A 17067-nucleotide genomic window follows, 5' to 3' on the forward strand; every position below is an offset into this window, starting at 1 on the left:
GCCCCGCCCCCGCCCACTTCTGCCCAGCCGACCCCCGCGCCCGCCCCTGCGCGGAGAGGGGCCGGTCCTCGACGGCCCGCGGGAAGGTGCCAGCCCGCCCCGGATGGGCATCGTGGAGCTAGGCTTCGGAGACATGCTAACGGGCACCGAGCCGATGCCGGCGAGCGACGAGGGCCGGGCGCCAGGCGCCGACCCGCAGAACCGCTATTTCTACCCGGAGCCGGGCGCGCAGGACGCGACCGACCGTCGCGGGGGTGCCAGCCTGGGGGCGCCCTACGCCGGGGGCTCCCTGGTGCCTCCCCCGCCAGGCCGCTTCCTCGGAGCCTACGCCTACCCGCCCCGGCCCCAGGCCGCCCCCGGCTTCCCCGGGGCGAACGAGCCCTTCCCGCCGACGCCGGGGGCCGAGGGCTACCAACCCGGGGACGCCTACTCGGCTCCGGACCCGCGCGCCACACTCTACCCGGGGCCGCGCGAGGATTATGCACTGCCGGCGGGGCTGGAGGTGTCCGGGAAGCTGAGAGTTGCGCTCAACAACTACCTGTTGTGGTCCAAGTTCAATCAGCACCAGACGGAGATGATCATCACCAAGCAGGGACGGTGAGTGAGCCGCGCGCCGGGGCGCCGAGCGCTGGGAGCCCCTTCGTCCTGCCTGCCCTGACCTAGACGCGCTTCTTTTTTTTTCTGTCGAGACCTTGCTAGTGTCTCCGTGTCCCTCACAGCTTTGGCTCAGGCCTTGAGGGGAAGGAGGGAGTTGAGGTGGGGACGGACAATCTGGGGGTTGTTTACTCTCGGGACGTTGCATCGACATTGCAACCCGAAACCCGTGAGTGACGGAGGAGAGACCCAGAGAGCCATGGTCCTGCTTTAGGGCGAGGGTGCCTATGGTTTCCCCAGGCACTAGTGTGCCGCTCTCTGCCTGAGTGGGGGACACCCAGGGCGCAGGGGGAGTGTGTGATGTGGGGTCTGACAGAGCAGAGCACCTCTTCGCCCCTATGCGCTGGAAAACCGAGGGGAGGGCAGAGTCTTGCAGTGGAGCGGGCAACAAACCAGCCCTCATCTCAAGGGCCCTCTGTGCCCACCTCTCCCAGCGCCCTTGCTGCTGTTGTATACAGGTCAGCTCTAGGGCAGGGAGACGTGTAAAACCGGGATTTGGTGACACGGAGATAGAGTCGCCAAGTTTCCTTTCCGGTAGTACTTTGAGATCATGTGTCTGATGTGTCCGTGTGGTGGGGGGAGGGAGATGGTACGGTGGGAGAGGGCACAAATTCTTTCCCCACACGCTCCCGGCCTGAGGGCACAGATGTCAATGGGCCTGAGCAGGTGAAGCGACCTCAAGGGTCCCAGCTGGCAGCCAGTCCCACTCTCTGTACCCTTCAAGGCCTGTCCCCGAAAGCCTGCCCCACCCTGATCCAGACATTCAGTCCATCCTGGGGAACCCCTGGTTCTGTGGCTCAGGCTCCGCTGAGCCCAGTGCGTGCAGGGTAGCGTTTTGGGGCTAAGGGTGCTGCTTCCGGAGAGAGTCTCCTACGTAGGGAAAGAAAGAGAAACTTGCAGCTTGTGTGTTATTTGTGTAGCAAACTCCACTCTGAGTGGGCCCTGACTGTGTCTGGTGGGTGAGAGTGTGCACCCACCCTTCCCAGGGGGGTTCTGTGTGGGCAGAGAACTACTGAGGGCCTCTGTGTGGAGCGACTGTGTCATCAGTGGACCCAAGAGGTGTTGAAAAGCAGATAGGAAGTGTGGGGCTCAGGAAGGGAGAGGGGAGAGGCCATGCTGGGCCAGAGGGTTGACATTCATTCAAGCAGCACCCTTGGCCCCAAACCCTACCCTGTATGCACTGGGCTCAGGGGAGCCTGAGCCATGGAACTAGATCCCTCAGGGTGCACTGAATATCTGGGCATTGCTGGAACATTTTTCCATCCTGATGAATGATTTCTGTGGGATGGCTTGGAATTGAGGGACTTGTCCGCCAATCACAATTGGCTTCAAGTTGCTGAACTGTTCTTTCTCGGGGATGAACCCAGGAAAGACGGCATTTTCTTTTATGGCCTGGCCTTCATCTTCTAGGCCATCTGATAATTCCTCTCTGCTCCCCCAACCCTAGCCCCCTTCTGGGTGCACCTAGGCACAGCCCAGGCTTCTAGGCTGTCATGTCTAAATTGGAGGGAACCCAGAAGGTCCTGTTCCGTCTTCTTCCTGGACATACAGGAACATGAACAGAGACAGTGAGAGGCTTTTCTGAGGTCACATAGCACATCCATCGCCGGCAGAACTGGCACCAGCTCCCAGATGGTATGTGCCTGGGTTTCTTTCTCTGCTCCCCCAAGACCAGGGGTAAAAACAGCCACCAACACTGTCCGAAGGCCTTGATGCATTCACGGTGCTTTCACTTCCATTATTTCACTGCGCTGGGTAGGCCAAGCAGCCTTCCCGTTGCAGCTGAGGGCGCTGAGGCGCGGGCGGCTGATGGCTTTCACTCGGTCACACGGCAGACCCGAACTCAAGCCTCCACTCCGTTGAGTGGTCAGGAAGCCTTTCCTCCCCAGGGCCTGCTGGGGTCTCCCCACAGACTTGTGGCCAGGCCCCTGCCCCTCCAGTCTTGAGGGCTGGGGTAGACAGAGCTTCAGCAGAACTTCAGGGATCTGGGGGTGCAGGACTGGCTGTGGGTCTTAGGGTGCAGTGCAGTACATATTGCTGTGCTGGTTGTCTCCTTTACATCTACAATCTCCTTTTTCCTTTACATTCCTGCTGAATAATCCTCTGTTCACAGTTGTGTTGTCTCTCTTTTATTTTTTTTAATTTTACTTTTTTATCTTTTGGCTGTCCTGCACTCACGTGCAGCATGTGGGATCTTAGTTCCCTAACTAGGGATTGAACCTGAGCCCCCTGCCTAGGCAGCTTGGAGTCTTAACTACTGACTCACCAGGGAAGTCCCTTGTTGTCTGTCTTTTATTTAAACCCACACACTTAATTTCCTTTATTATGAAAAATTCTAATATATACAAAAGCGAAGAGAAACGTGTAACAGATCTCCATCTACCCATTACCCAGCTGTCGATACTAATCCAATCCTATTTCTATTTTTCCTTTCTCTGTTAACGTCCATACCTCGGATCTGAGACTACGTTAGGGATAGCGTAATTAGTAAGTAAATCCTAGACACTATTACTTCATCCTTAAGTAGTTATCTGTGCACCTCTAAAAATGGTTTTTTAAAAATAAACGCAATACCATTAGCAAACCTGAAAAGAAATTCTTAAATATCATCAAATTTCCCTGATCATTTTATATGCTTGCGCGCGCTCCAGTTTTGCAATCCTCACGCTTTCAATCCATCCTGACGGACTGCTTCGGACACTTCGTGGGTTGGAGCTGTTGGAAGGGGACAGTGGCCTCTCACCATTTCCCTTGAGGCCTCCTCTTGGATCAGGCCTCAGGTGGCCCAGGGTGAAGGTGGAGGAGACAGAGGACACACGGCCCCCAGTTCGGCACCCGGGTCTGTGAACTTAGGCTCCAGTGATCTGGGAAGTCGGCGGCCATTTCCTTCTGCTACTGGCTTCTGAAAAGTAAGACGGGCTCAGTGAACAGCTCCCTTTCTGTCCTCCTGCCCTGGCAGACTGGCTTGTCCCTCTATGGTTTCCAGTGATCCGTCAGTCACCACCACATCACCCACGACTTTCTTCCTTTTTGAAAAATCCTTCCAGCAGGCCCACCCACAGCCCCGTAGCCTTTCGCCTTGGGGCTGACTCACTCCCTCCCAGATTCTTCCTCTCCTACCCACCTAGAGCCACCCCGCAGTGTGGACAGGACACACAGTCATGCTCTCCTCCAGGGCAGGGATGGGATGGGGAGAAGGCTGGGGGGTGGTTCTGGAGTCCAGAGACTGGTCCAGACAGCTCAGATGGGAGCGGGAGGGGAAACGGATGATAGGAAGATGGACCGGCCAACTGGAGGGTTTGGAGTTCGAGTTTGTGTGTTCCTGCTCTGATAAGCGCACTCATGTTGCCCGGCCTCGTGTTGTTTCTGGGAGGCAGCCTGTCTGATAGTCAATGGTAGACATTCTCAGCAGAGGAAGAGCGAGGTGGCTGTCTCTGTGTGTGGGTGTGCAGTAATTGCCGGCAATCCCCACTTTTCTGGGTGTGATTAGTTGATTATTATAATTAAGATAACTGTTGTTAAACAGCTCTATTTGCATTTGTGTATGTATGTGCGAGGTTAGGGCTTGGTAAAACAATTTCAGTCCCGCATTATCCTCGATCGCAGTTTTCTCCTCTCTACATTCCAACTCCAAGAACTTTTTAGATCTTTAAAAAATATTTTTAGCTTTAAGCCTGCTTTAATTTGGGCTGATGGGCTTCATTTCTTGTGGGATAGGGGGAAATGGCTTTGCTTTTTCTCTTCCCCTGTTTGCTGGTGGCCGTCTGATTTCTACTTAGTGGATCCGAGGTTAGTGGGAGGAGGCGCTCCCTTGATGCTCAGGTGTGTTTTGCATTTGGATCTGTAAAAACATTGCCGGAACATGCTCCTCAGACTTCCCTAGCAGTCCAGTAGTTAAGACTCCAAACTTCCACTTCAGGGATCATGGGGGTTTGATCCCTGGTTGGGGAAAATCCCACACTCCCGGTGGAGCACGGCTGAAGACAAAAAAAAAAACACCCTCCTCAAAAGTGGTTTCAATTTACACCCCCACAGATAGTGGAGGAAAGGACCAATTATCCTGCAGGCTCAATAGCAATTAGGTATTATCAATTTTGAAACATTTTGGGAACATGCCTGATAAAAGTTAGTCATTCAGTCATGTCCAGCTCTTTGCAACCCTATGAACTGTAGCCCACCAGGCTCCTCTGTTTATGGGATTTTCCAGGCAAGAATACTGGAGTGGGTTGCCATTTCCTAACCCAGCTCTCTTACATTGCAGGCAGATTCTTTACCGTCTGAGCCACCAGGGAAGCCCAGACTGATAAAACCCATCTCCTTTAAATTTGTGCCTAATAACTGCGAATTGGAGCATTGTCGGAAGTGTTCAGGATGGGGACGGGGGTACAACGACTCAGTGAATCATTTCAAGGTGGATGGTCCTTAAGGAGTGGTGAGCTCTCTTTTCTAGGGGCTCAGATTGGCACCAGACTCCCTTTTCCTTCCCAGCAAAGCGTCATGTAAATCAAGGGCTATTTTGGAATCCTAGCCGGTGGTGAGTCCAGATCTTTAAGGTGAAGTTGAGACCTCCTTTGTCCCCTCCCTCTCCCCTACCCTGCCCCAGTCTCCTTGTGTCTCCGGCTTTTTCCTCTACTAGTAAGAAGCAGGAGGGGCCGGTGGGGACTGTAGCATGTCCCCTGCCATCAGGAGACTCCAGCTCTGGGCTTGCACCAAGAAGCCATCACCAAACTTCTCTGAGCCTCATTTTCTTCAGATATAAAATTGGAAAAAAACATTTTGTACCTCAAAGGACTTTTTCAGTGAACTGGCTGCTGCATAAGTAGAGGCGCAATGAATAAGTTCCCTTCTCTCTCTTTATTACTACGTGTCTGGATAGGAACTGGGTACAATATAGGAAGCATGAATGGCCTGACCACTGTTGCAAAATGAGTTAGTGGTAGCAATGGTTTGAAAATATTCTGTCACTCTCGATTGCTCAAAGCCTCATCCCTAACTTTGATTTCTCCAGTTGACTGGCACGCTAAGCTCCTGGGACCCAAGGCCTCAAACCAGAACTCTGGACTCTTGCTTGGGGTTCTTCAGCCAGGCCAGAGAGTTTTGATCACTCTGGGCCTGGGAGAAGGTGGGATGAGGGTGGGAGAGGGGAGATGGTGAGCTGAGTTGCACATGTTTCAAACTTCTTAACGGCTCTGAGAGGAAAAATGGACAGGAATTGTTATCTCCATTTATGAGTGAAGAAAGTGAGGTTTGGCTTAGGAATTCACTTATCCAAGGCCATAGGGCCAGTAAGTCTCTTTTTCTCAGCCCGGGAGAGTCTGGGGAAGGCAGGAATGTGACAGTACTCTCCCGGGAGATCTTTCCAAGGTTATTAGGGATGTTGCTCTAGGACCCTCTGGGGACTCTGTGTGTGTGTGTGTGTGTGTGTGCGCGCGCGCACGTGCGTGCTCAGTTGTGTCCAGTTCTTTGCGATCCCGTGGACTGTAGACTGGGATCCACCTGAAAGTGTTCCCTGACCCCTGGAACTCTCAATCCCCAGGTTTCCTGACTCATGGACCAGTGCCTTTCTTCCCACCCTGCAGAGCTTCTTGTAGGAGGAGGAGAGAAGTGTGTGGGAACGAAAAGCAATTCTGATGAGGGTTTGACTCTGCCGTCTTAAAAAGTGTGCTCTTCCTGCTTGAGTTAGAAGAGACAGGCTAAGCCGGAGAGGCGGTGGTGATGGTAGAGGTGCTGGTTGTAGTGATGGTGGTGATGGGAGTTGTGGTCATTGAGGTGTTCCTTGTAGTGATGCTGGCGATGGTGGAGGTGTTGGTTGTAATAATGGTGATGTTGATAGTGGAGATATTGGTTGTAATGATGGTGGTGGGGGTGGACGTGCTGGTTGTACTGATGTGGTGTTGGGGTGGGGGAGTGATAGTGGAGGTAATGATCGTAGTGGTGGTAGTAATGGTGATGGTGATGCTGCAGGTGCTGGTTGTAGTGATGTTGGTGTTGGGGTGGTGATGCTGGAGGTGATGGAGATGGTTGTGGTATGGCAGTGCTTAGTCCTCTGAATCTGTTACTCAGCACAATAGCACAGCATCCCAAATCCAACTTCCTCCACTTTTTCCTGGGAACCAGGACTTTGATCACGAGAACTGTGCCCAATAGAGTCCCTCGTCTAGGTGGATGGAAAGCTCTGGCTAGGACTTCAGCTACTTGTCTAAAGACCCAGGCCTGGAGCAGGTGGCACTGCAGACGTCAGGCTCAGGAGGACGGGGCAGGGAAAGCCTGCAGATGACCGCTCTGGGGCTAGGTGTGTGTTAGCACCGTGAGAGCCGCAGCGAGAGGATGGATGACAAACTGAGGCCAGACCAGGGTTCGGGGAACTCAGAGATGAAGACCTACTAGGAACAGCCTGTGTTGGGGCTGGCTTGTGGCTTTGCTCCCCTCCAGGGAGCAAACTAAGGCTAGAGATGGGTGTGCAGCTAATGTTAGCAACTGACACTCAAAAAGAAAAAAATTTTTTAAAGCCCTGCTTCATAGTGTTTGCTGATTTCCCTTGCAAGCTGCCCACATGTTATCACTGAACTTGGAGTTGGGAAGAGACGTGAGGCAGCAAATATTATCTAGTATATCTCCACCATACCGATAATCTTAAGAGCAGAGATAATAGTAAAGTGTAGTAAAAAATATTGAGAAGTGATTTTTTTGAGTATTTATTACCTTGACTTGTAATGTAATATATTTCATGGTAGTTTATATGATTTAATTTTTATTGATATTTATTTTTGGTTGTCCTGGGTCTTCACTGCTGCACAGGCTTTCTCTAGTTGCCACAAGCAGGGACTACTTCTCTTATTTCGGTAAGCAGCTTCTCATTGCAATGACTTCCCTTGTCGTGGAGCACAGGCTCTAGGGCTCGAAGGACTTAGTAGTTGTGGCTCGTGGGCTTAGTTGCCCTACGGTATGTGGAATCTTCCCCGACCAGGGATTGAACCATGTCCCCTGCATTGGCAGGTGGATTCTTAGCCACTGGACCACCAGGGAAGTCCTGATTTAATTTTTAATTGTTGCTGTTGGACAACTGGCTGGCAGACTTCCTGGACTTCCCCAGCTGGCTCTGGTGAGGATGGGAGCTGGCTCCAGCACACCACTGATGGGCAGCCTCTGCCCAGGGAACGGCTGTCCGGGGGACTGGGGGCTGATGATATTGGTGGGTCTCTCTGTTCTCCCCAGACGGATGTTCCCATTCCTGTCATTTACTGTGGCTGGGCTGGAGCCCACCAGCCAGTACCGGATGTTTGTGGATGTGGTCTTGGTGGACCAGCACCACTGGCGGTATCAGAGCGGCAAGTGGGTGCAATGTGGAAAGGCCGAGGGCAACATGCCAGGTACGTGCCTCCTTGGGAACCGGGGGCATGATTTTTCTCTAAGACTGTGCGCCCCCTGGTGGAGCCAAGAGGAATCCCCCCCAACCCCCTGCCTCTGACTCCTAGGATTTAGTTCTCTAGTTCCACCCCACCCGATTCCTTCCCCTCCCACTTCTCACTTTCATTCTGTGCTCTGTCCTGTCTTCAGCTCGGTCCTCTGCCCACACCTCCCCCATCCTGCCCCGGCGGTCCTCCCCCTCCATCCTTCTTGCCGTGCCCCTCGGAACAGGCAAAGGAAGCCCCACATGACCAGGGGCTTGGTCCCAGGGGCTGCATGCCAAAAAGATATAACTGTCCACAGGGAACCGCCTGTACGTCCATCCAGATTCCCCCAACACCGGAGCCCACTGGATGCGCCAGGAGGTGTCGTTCGGGAAACTAAAGCTCACGAACAACAAGGGGGCTTCCAACAATGTGAGCCAGGTGGGACGCCTCCCCTCAGGAAAGCCCCCCACCTTTCCCTGTCCCTGAGGCTACAGTGGGTCCTGCAGGCTGATTCTGTTCTATAAGAGTGACCTCTCTCCCTCTCTGACTCTGGTTCTTTCCCACCCACCTTGAGAGGAAGCTGAATCTCAAGGCAGACGGGGGTCACATTCAGGCCAACGTGGGCCAGCCCAGCCTGGGTGTTTCTTCACCGAATCCCAGCTGCGATCGCTAGTATTGGGCATGGAGTCGATACGGGTGGTCCTAGGGAGAGGGTGCAGAGTTTCTTTGAGTTGAGCAAGCCTATTAAAGGTGCCCTTATTCCCTGAGAAGCCCTGTTTGTGCTAATACTTCGGTCACAGTGGACATCTGGAGACAGGAAAGGGGGCAAGAGAATAGCACTGGTGCCCTGAGGAGGTTCAGGACTGAGGTTGGAGGCTTGGAAGAAGTCACATGTTGGCAGGGCAGCAGAAGGGTCCTTTGTAGCTTGGCCATAGGCTGGACCATAGGTGGGGTGGGGGAGGGGAGGGTTCCTTTGCACTGCCTCCTCCCATGCTCACAGTCGTCTCACCCGCCTCAGATGATCGTGCTTCAGTCCCTCCATAAATACCAGCCCCGGCTGCACATTGTCGAAGTCAGTGATGGAGATTCAGAGGTGTCCGGCAACACGCACATCTTCACTTTCCAAGAAACCCAGTTCATCGCAGTGACCGCCTACCAGAACGCCGAGGTGAGGGCTGCCTGGGTGAAGGTAGGCTGAGCCTGGGCGGGTCGGGTGGGAAGAAGGGAAGAGCAGGGCCCCTTGAGTTCTTGGGAGTGAATTTGGAAGTTCCTCAGCCTCAGACTCGGCACTCAGATGACTGTTTCCCTTCTCTCTAGATTACTCAGCTGAAAATTGATAATAACCCTTTTGCCAAAGGATTCCGGGAGAACTTTGAATCGTAAGTGCCCCTGGGTTCAACTTGTGTTGGCAGAGGCCTTCCTTGTCTGTCTGAGACTGGGACTCAGACAAGTGCTCAGCCCTCTCTGCCTCTGCGGTGGGGAAGTGTGCAGTGGGTGCAAAAGGGCAGCAGGCAGGTCAGGAAGGAGGTATGGGGAGGGTCGTGCAGCAGGCAGGCTCCTAACTGACCAGTTCTATTCATGACCCCTGTCTTTTGCCCCCTGTTTGTTTTTTTTAAAGCATGTATGCATCCGTTGACACCAGCGTCCCCTCCCCGCCTGGACCCAACTGTCAACTGCTCGGGGGAGACCACTATTCCCCTCTCCTCCCCAACCAGTATCCCGTCTCCAGCCGTTTCTACCCCGACCTTCCTGGCCAGGCCAAGGATGTGGTTCCCCAGACTTACTGGCTGGGAGCCCCCCGGGACCACAGCTACGAGGCCGAGTTTCGCGCTGTCAGCATGAAGCCTGCATTCCTGCCCTCTGCGCCCGGGCCCACCATGCCCTACTACCGAAGCCAGGAAGTCCTGGCGCCTGGAGCGGGCTGGCCTGTGGCCACCCAGTACCCTCACAAGGTGGGCCCAGCCAACTGGTTCCACTCCATGCGAACTCTGCCCATGGAACCTGGCCCTGGAGCCTCAGAGGGGCGGGGGCCAGAGGAGCAGGGCTCCCCCTCCCTGTGGACTGACATCGCCCCACTCCGGCCAGAGTCCAGCAACTCAGGACTGGGTGAAGGAGACTCTAAGAGGAGGCGTGTGTCCCCCTATCCTTCCAGCGGTGACAGCTCCTCTCCTGCGGGGGCCCCTTCTCCTTTCAATAAGGAAACTGAAGGCCAGTTTTATAACTGTTTTTCCAATTGAGCAGATGACGTGAAAAGAAAAGGAAGGGCGTCGTTAGGTTGGTGACGCCAACCACACCACAAACTCAGGACTGAGCCATCCCCAGCTGCTTCTGTTCTGTCTTCTTTTGTAGTTGGTTGAGGAAGAGGGGGTCCAAGAAGGATTCTGAGGTTCACCTGCTGTCTCCTGGCCCACTGAGAAACCTGTGAGGACTGTCCTCTGCCCCAACTACAGTCATATACCTGGTGCTGCTTCTGGCTGTGGGTTCCCAGCTGGAGAACATAAAATGGACCGCGGAAGGTCTGGGACACAAAAGAGCTTCCTCTCTTCTGCAGGTTGGGGTTGGGGGTGCAGGTGGAGGTGTCAAGGTCAGGTGGGATGGCCCGGCAGGAGACTCAGATCTCTTCCTCTGTAGAGTAACTGTCAGCATTTTCATTTCTGTGTGTGTTAATCCCTGATATGGAAATAAAGACGTGGATTTTGTAAGTCAGCCAGCCAGGGTCAGGGAGAGGACCCAAGTGACTTTGAACAACTGGCCTGGGCCCCACCCTCTTAGACACAGTGGAGTCCTGAGGAAGGGGCTGGCAAGGGGGTGGGGATTGTGCATGACTCAAGAAGCAAAGTCTTGAGATTTCCCAAGTGGCTCGGTGGTGAAGAATCTGCCTGACAGTGCAGAAGACACAGGGTTTAATCCCTGATCCGGGAAGATCTCACATGCCATGGAGCAACTAAGCCCGTGCCCCGCAACTATTGAGCCTGTGTCCTGGAGCCCGGGAGCTGAACCTACTGAGCCCATGTGCTGCGGCTACTGAAGCCAGCCCTAGAGCCTGTGCTCGGAAACAAAAGACACCGCCTCAGCGAGAAACTTACATGCCACAGCTAGAGAGTAGCCCCGCAAGTAGAGAAATGCTCCGCACAGCATTGAAGACCCAACACAGCCAAAAATAAATAAATAAAATAATTTTTTTTATTTTAAAAAAGAACACTGACTTGCCAAGGGGTCAGGGGATGGTGTGTAAGGATGCATTTTTCTTTTTTGGGGAACAGGGGAGGCTATTTATTGTACAGAGAGTGGTGTCCAGATATATTACTTTTGTCTTCATCACTTTCTGGAAATAAACACAAAACTGTCAAGCGTGTCCTGCTTTGGTACCTGGGTGGGGGACACAGGCGGGGACTCTACTGGGAACTGCAGCTGTACCCAAACCATTCTCTCTGCTCTAGAACAGAACTTGAAGTTCCGAAGACCCTCCTAGAAACTAGAGGTGATTTCACTCGGGATAAACTGAATTAGAGCAGTTCTACATGTCCTGCCTTGGTGCTCAGGTTGATGGCTGATGCCACCTCTTAAGGTATCTTGGGATACCCTGACTGTAGAGCTGGATGTGAGGGCAAGACCAGAGGATGGGGGCTCTGCAGAAAAAGATGACACTCGATTTTTCTGTGCATTTCTGGCAGCTTGGGATCTCCATCTTCATCTTGAGGTTGTTCAAAGATTAAGGAGTAAATGTAAATAGGACCACATGAAATTGCTGTTTTCATAGGCCAAGAACAGCCAAATATTGGCATTCATTTTATCCAACCTAGTATATGTAATGAGTTAAAACAGTGCCAGAAAACCAGTATGCCCTCAAGGTGTAAACTATTATCATTGTCAATATTATCATCCTCTAGCTGTTTCTCTCTCTCCTTGCACACATAGTGAATTGTGGTTGTAAAATGATCCGTGCTTCTTTTAAAGAATTAAAGCATTGTGGAAAAGTATGAAGACAACAATAAATTATCTTAACTCTTACTACCCATGAATAATTATCACTAACAATAGATGGATTAGATAGACAAATATATTTATGATATTGGAATCATACTGAAAATGCTTTTTTTTCTTAATGAAAACTATCAACTTTTCATTAACAGAAGCTAATGATAATGATAATAACAACCCACCAAGCAAACCATCAAGACCCCCCCAAAACTCTCAAATGAGTGAAGAGAATTGCTGAACTCAAAATAAGTCTTCCTTCAAGATGAGAAATATTTCCTGAAAGAGCATCCAAAGGTTAAAAAAGGAGCTTATGGGAAATAGTAAAAGGTCAGAGCTACTATGTTTGCTTCACCCCAGTCCAGAGTATACCATTCTAATGTGGGAACAATGTTATAGGCTTTGGGGTGTTGTTCAAGTTCTGTTCAGAGCCTGGAAAATTTTGCTTGTTTCATAGTTCACATGGACTCTTTCACTGGTCTCTGCCCAGAGGTAATTTTCATCACCATCTAGTCAGAAGAAGGAAAAGATAAGGAGACAGTCATATCCTTGGTTCCATCTTCTTTGGATTTGGAAGTTCATCTTTTTAAAATGACATGAGGAAGTCAGCCATATTGCACTCTGTGAATACAGATTAATTCTTCACTTGCCCTACCCCTTGCCTCTCACTCTTTGGAGTTAATGTTATTAAGTTGAGCTTATTTCTTTTTCGGGGAACTCTGGTGGGTAGTTACAATACTTTTCTCCCTCACTATTTTTAAATGGTTTTGGTTTACTTCATTACATGAAGTGAAAGGAGTTGTGATCAAGTCATACTCTTTTGTCTTCTTCTAGAAGTCTGGTTACAGATGTTTTGATGCTTTGTTATTTGACTCACAAAAGTTCATTACTAGTATTTCTTCACTGTTAGATGAACCTTCCCAAATATTATATATTTTCCAAAATATATTTGTTTATTTTACTGAATGTATATGAATTCACATACACAGAGTTTTTAGTCAGTGTAATGCATTTTACCTTATCAGTCTGACTACCCTGGTGATCCAGTGGTTAGGACTCCACACTTCCAGTGCAGGGGGCTTGGGTTCAATCCCTGGTTGGGGAACTAAGACCCCCGCATGCCATGCACGATATATGAGAGCTGGACGTGACTGAGGACACACATGCACACATGTATATGGTGGTGGGAGTTAGGCCCTAAGTCGTGTCCAGCTTCTTGCAACCCCAAGGACTGTGGCCCACCAGGCTCCTCTGTCCATGGGGTTTCCCAGGCAAGAATACTGGAGGAGGTTGCCATTTCCTTCTGCAGGGGATGGCAGATTCTTTACCACAGCACCACATGGGAAGCCCTATGTATGCTGTTGTTGAGTCACTAAGTTGTATTCAACTCTTTGTGACCCCACGACCTGCAGCACAACAGGCTTCCCTGTCCTTCACTATCTCCCGGAGTTTCCTCAAATTCATGCCCATTGAGTCAGTGATGCTATCTAACCATCTCATCCTCTGCAGCCCTCTTCTCCTTTTGCCATCAGTCTTTCCAAGGATCGAGGTCTTTTCCAATGAGTCAGCTCTTTGCATCAGGTGGCCAACGTATTGGAGCTTCAGCTTCAGCATCAGTCCTTCCAATGAATATTCAGCATTGATTTCCTAAGATTGACTGATTTGATTTCCTTGCAGTCCAAGGGACTCTCGAGAGTCTTTTACAGCACCACAGTTCAAAAGCATCAATTCTTTGGTGCTCAGCTTTCTCTATGGTCCAACTCTCACATCTGTACGTGACTCCTGGAAAAACCATAGCTTTGACCATATGGACCTTTGTCAGTAAAGTGATATCTTTGTTTGTGAATATACTCTAGGTATGTCATAGCTTTCCTTCCAAGGAAATCTTTTAATTTCATGGCTGCAGTCACTGTCTGCAGTGATTTTGAAGCTCAATAAAACAAAATCTGTCACTGCTTCCACTTTTTCCCCTTCTATTTGCATGAAGAGATAGGATCAGATGCCGTGATAACCAGCTTTTTCATTCTCCTCTTTCATCCTCATCAAGAGGCTCTTCAGTTTATCTTCACTTTCTGCCATTAGAGTGATATCATCTGTATATCTGAGGTTGTTGATATTTTTCCTAGCAATCTTTATTCCAGCTTGGATTCATCCAGCCAAGCATTTCACATATGTGTGTGTGTGTATATATTTATATATATATGTATGTATGTATGTATGTATGTATAGATGCGTGCTAAGTCGCTTCAGTCGTGTCCAGCTCTGTGCAACCCCATGAACTGTAACCTACCAGGCTTCTTTGTCCATGGGATTTTCCAGGCAAAAATACTGGAATGGATTGCCATGCCCTCTTCCAGGGGATCTTCCCAACCCAGGGATGGAACCCGCATCTCCTGCATTGACAGGCAGGTTCTTTACCACTAGCGCCACCTGGGAAGCCTCTATTAATTTGCTAATGTTTGCTTTGTTTTTATTTGACTTCATCTAGTAAATTTTCTTTTTTAGTTGATAAGGTTTTAGTTTCATTTTTGTTGTAGTTATGTCTGTCTTAAGCCCAAACTAACAAATTTTAAAATAATCTTTTTATAATTTTATTTAAAATGCTTATTAATTTTTGGCTATGCTGGATCTGCATTGCTGCATGGCTTTTCTCTAGTTGGGGTGAGTGGGGGCTACTCTGCAGCTGCAGTTCAAGGGCTTCTCACTGTAGTAGCTTCTCTTGTTGCAGAGCACAGGTTCTAGGTCTTGTGGGCTTTTATAGCTGTGGCTCCCAGTCTTTAGAAAACAGGCTCAGTAGTTGTGGCCCACAGGCTTAGTTGCTCTGAGGCATATGGGATCTTCCTGGATCAGGGATCCAACCCATGTCTGCTGCATTAACACGCAGATTCTTTACCACTGAGCCACCAGGGAAGCCTATAAAATCAAATTTTAGGGCTCAAAATATTTTCTATTTATTTATAAATATAATGATCACATTAACTCACCACACAACTTAAGGACTAAACATTAATAACACAGCTAGCTATATATTACCCCATCCTATCTCCTGTCTTTTCCTTATGGATAACCAGAACCTTGAATTTTGGGCTTCCCTGGTGGCTCAGTGGTAAAGAATCTGCCTGCAAGGCAGGAGACCAGGGTTCGATCCCTGCGTTGGGAAGGTCCCATAGAGGAGGGCATGGAAACCCATTCTAGTGCTCTTGGCTGGAGAATTCCATGGACAGAGGAGCCTGGAGGGCTACGGTCCATAGGGTTGCACAGTGTTGGACACAACTGAAGCGACTAAGCAGTTAGCAGCAACCTTGAATTTTATGATCATCCTTTTCTTGCTTTTTAAAATTAACACTTTATATATCTAATTATTATGTTATTTAGTTTTTTGTTGTTTTGAACTTTATAATATGTATATGTATATATCTTTATATTATCTTTTTATGCAAGAACATGGAATATTTCTTTCTTCCTTTATTTATTTATTAAAAATTTTTTGGCCATGCGACAGGACAAGTGGGATCTTAGTTCCTCAACCAGGGATCAAACCCTTGCCTTCTCCAGTGGAAGTGCAAAGTCTTAGCCAGTGGACTGCCAGAAAAGTCCCTCTTTGTTTATTTAGGTCATCATTAAGATCTCTCTCTCAGTAAAGCTTTATAATTTCTAAGTATAGATTTGAATATCTTTTATTAGTCTTAGGTATTCAGTTTTTTTCTCTGTAAAAAGCATCTTTTAAAAATATATATTTCCTAATTGTTACTGGTGTGTAGAATTATAATTAATTTTTGTATGCTGATGATAAGATCCAGCCATCTTGCTAAGCTCATTATTTTTTAGTGGTTTGCCATAAATTCATTACTTTCTCTATGGGCAACCTGGTTATTTCAAATAATGAGAATGTTATTCCCTCCTTTTGAATCATTATCCTTCTAATTTTTTCTTCTTATCCTATTGTACCGGCCAGAACTACAAGTGCTAGTTTCTTGCCTTCAGTAGAATGATTTCCCCCTATTTACTTCACTTTTCCCCTTAATGCTGGTTTGGTATTTCTGTAACCTAGTTCTCTCATTTTAATGGTATCTCTAGACATTTTAGATGCACATTTAATCTAACAACTTAATGTTGAATGATATTCTGCCCTCCATTCTGGTCAATAAAACAATTTTAGATCACTTTGTTGTTGTTCAGTCTAAGCCATGTCTGACTCTTTGTGAAAGTTGCTCAGTCGTGTCTGACTCTTTGTGACCCAATGGACTGTAGCCTGCAAGCCTCCTCTTTCCATGGAATTCTCCAGGCAAGAGTACTGGAGTAGGTAGCTGTTCCCTTCACCATGGAATCTTCCCAACCCAGGGATTGAACCCAGGTCTCCTGCATTGCAGACGGATTCTTTACTGTCTGAGCCACCAAGAAAGCTCTAACAATATTGGCATGGGTAGCCTCTCTTCTCCAGGGGATCTCCCCAACCCAGGAATCAAACCGGGGTCTCCTGCAATGCAGGCAGAATCTTTACCAACTGAGCTACTAAGGAAGCCCGACTCTTCGCCACCCCATAAACTCCAGCACACCAAGCTTCCCTTTCCTTAACTATTTCCTGGAATTTGCTCAAACTCATGTTTAGATCACTTCAGCTCTGCTCTTACCCCTCTGATTCACTATTGCCTTTGCCCCCCAACTTACTGATTTTGACATTTCAGTTGTGTAGTTTTTCATTCCCCACAGATTAGACTCCTGTATTATTTTACCAAGACAGTACTTGTTTGGGCTTACTTTTATGTTACTATTCATTTTGTTCATTTTTCCTTTTGCATTTCTACCTTTTTCTGATAAATAAAGTGTCAGACTTTATTTTGGGGGGCTCCAAAATCACTGCAGATGGTGACTGCAGCCATGAAATTAAACGATGCTTACTCCTTGGAAGAAAAGTTATGACCAACCTAGATAGCATGTTGAAAAGCAGAGACATTACTTTGCCAACAAAGGTCCATCTAGTCCATCTAGTCCAGTGGTCATGTATGGATGTGAGAGTTGGACTGTGAAGAAGGCTGAGCGC

The 17067-nt window shown here is 49.2% G+C and overlaps 1 protein-coding gene across 1 annotated transcript; it reads left to right on the top strand.

Moving 5' to 3' along the window:
• Positions 1 to 85: 85 nt before the first annotated feature.
• Positions 86 to 11398, top strand: TBX21 (T-box transcription factor 21). The gene is made up of 6 exons (XM_040245554.1): positions 86 to 597; positions 7870 to 8024; positions 8365 to 8486; positions 9067 to 9216; positions 9366 to 9427; positions 9667 to 11398. Exons 1-6 carry the CDS (start codon positions 104 to 106, stop codon positions 10283 to 10285), a joined length of 1602 nt encoding a protein of 533 aa, XP_040101488.1. The 5' UTR covers positions 86 to 103; the 3' UTR covers positions 10286 to 11398.
• The last annotated feature ends 5669 nt before the right edge of the window (positions 11399 to 17067 follow it).

The sequence above is a fragment of the Oryx dammah genome, unplaced genomic scaffold, assembly GCF_014754425.2.
Source record: "Oryx dammah isolate SB20612 unplaced genomic scaffold, SCBI_Odam_1.1 HiC_scaffold_8, whole genome shotgun sequence".
In the NCBI taxonomy this organism is placed as follows: Eukaryota; Metazoa; Chordata; class Mammalia; order Artiodactyla; family Bovidae; genus Oryx; species Oryx dammah.

What these genes read in the sequence shown, in the direction of transcription:
- TBX21 (XM_040245554.1), top strand. Translation starts at nt 104, where the DNA reads ATGGGCATCGTGGAGCTAGGCTTCGGAGACATGCTAACGGGCACCGAG. An exon ending in GGCCGAGGGCAACATGCCAG is followed by an intron (nt 8,025 to 8,364) that starts GTACGTGCCTCC and finishes AACTGTCCACAG; the next exon opens with GGAACCGCCTGTACGTCCAT. An exon ending in CTTCCAACAATGTGAGCCAG is followed by an intron (nt 8,487 to 9,066) that starts GTGGGACGCCTC and finishes CACCCGCCTCAG; the next exon opens with ATGATCGTGCTTCAGTCCCT.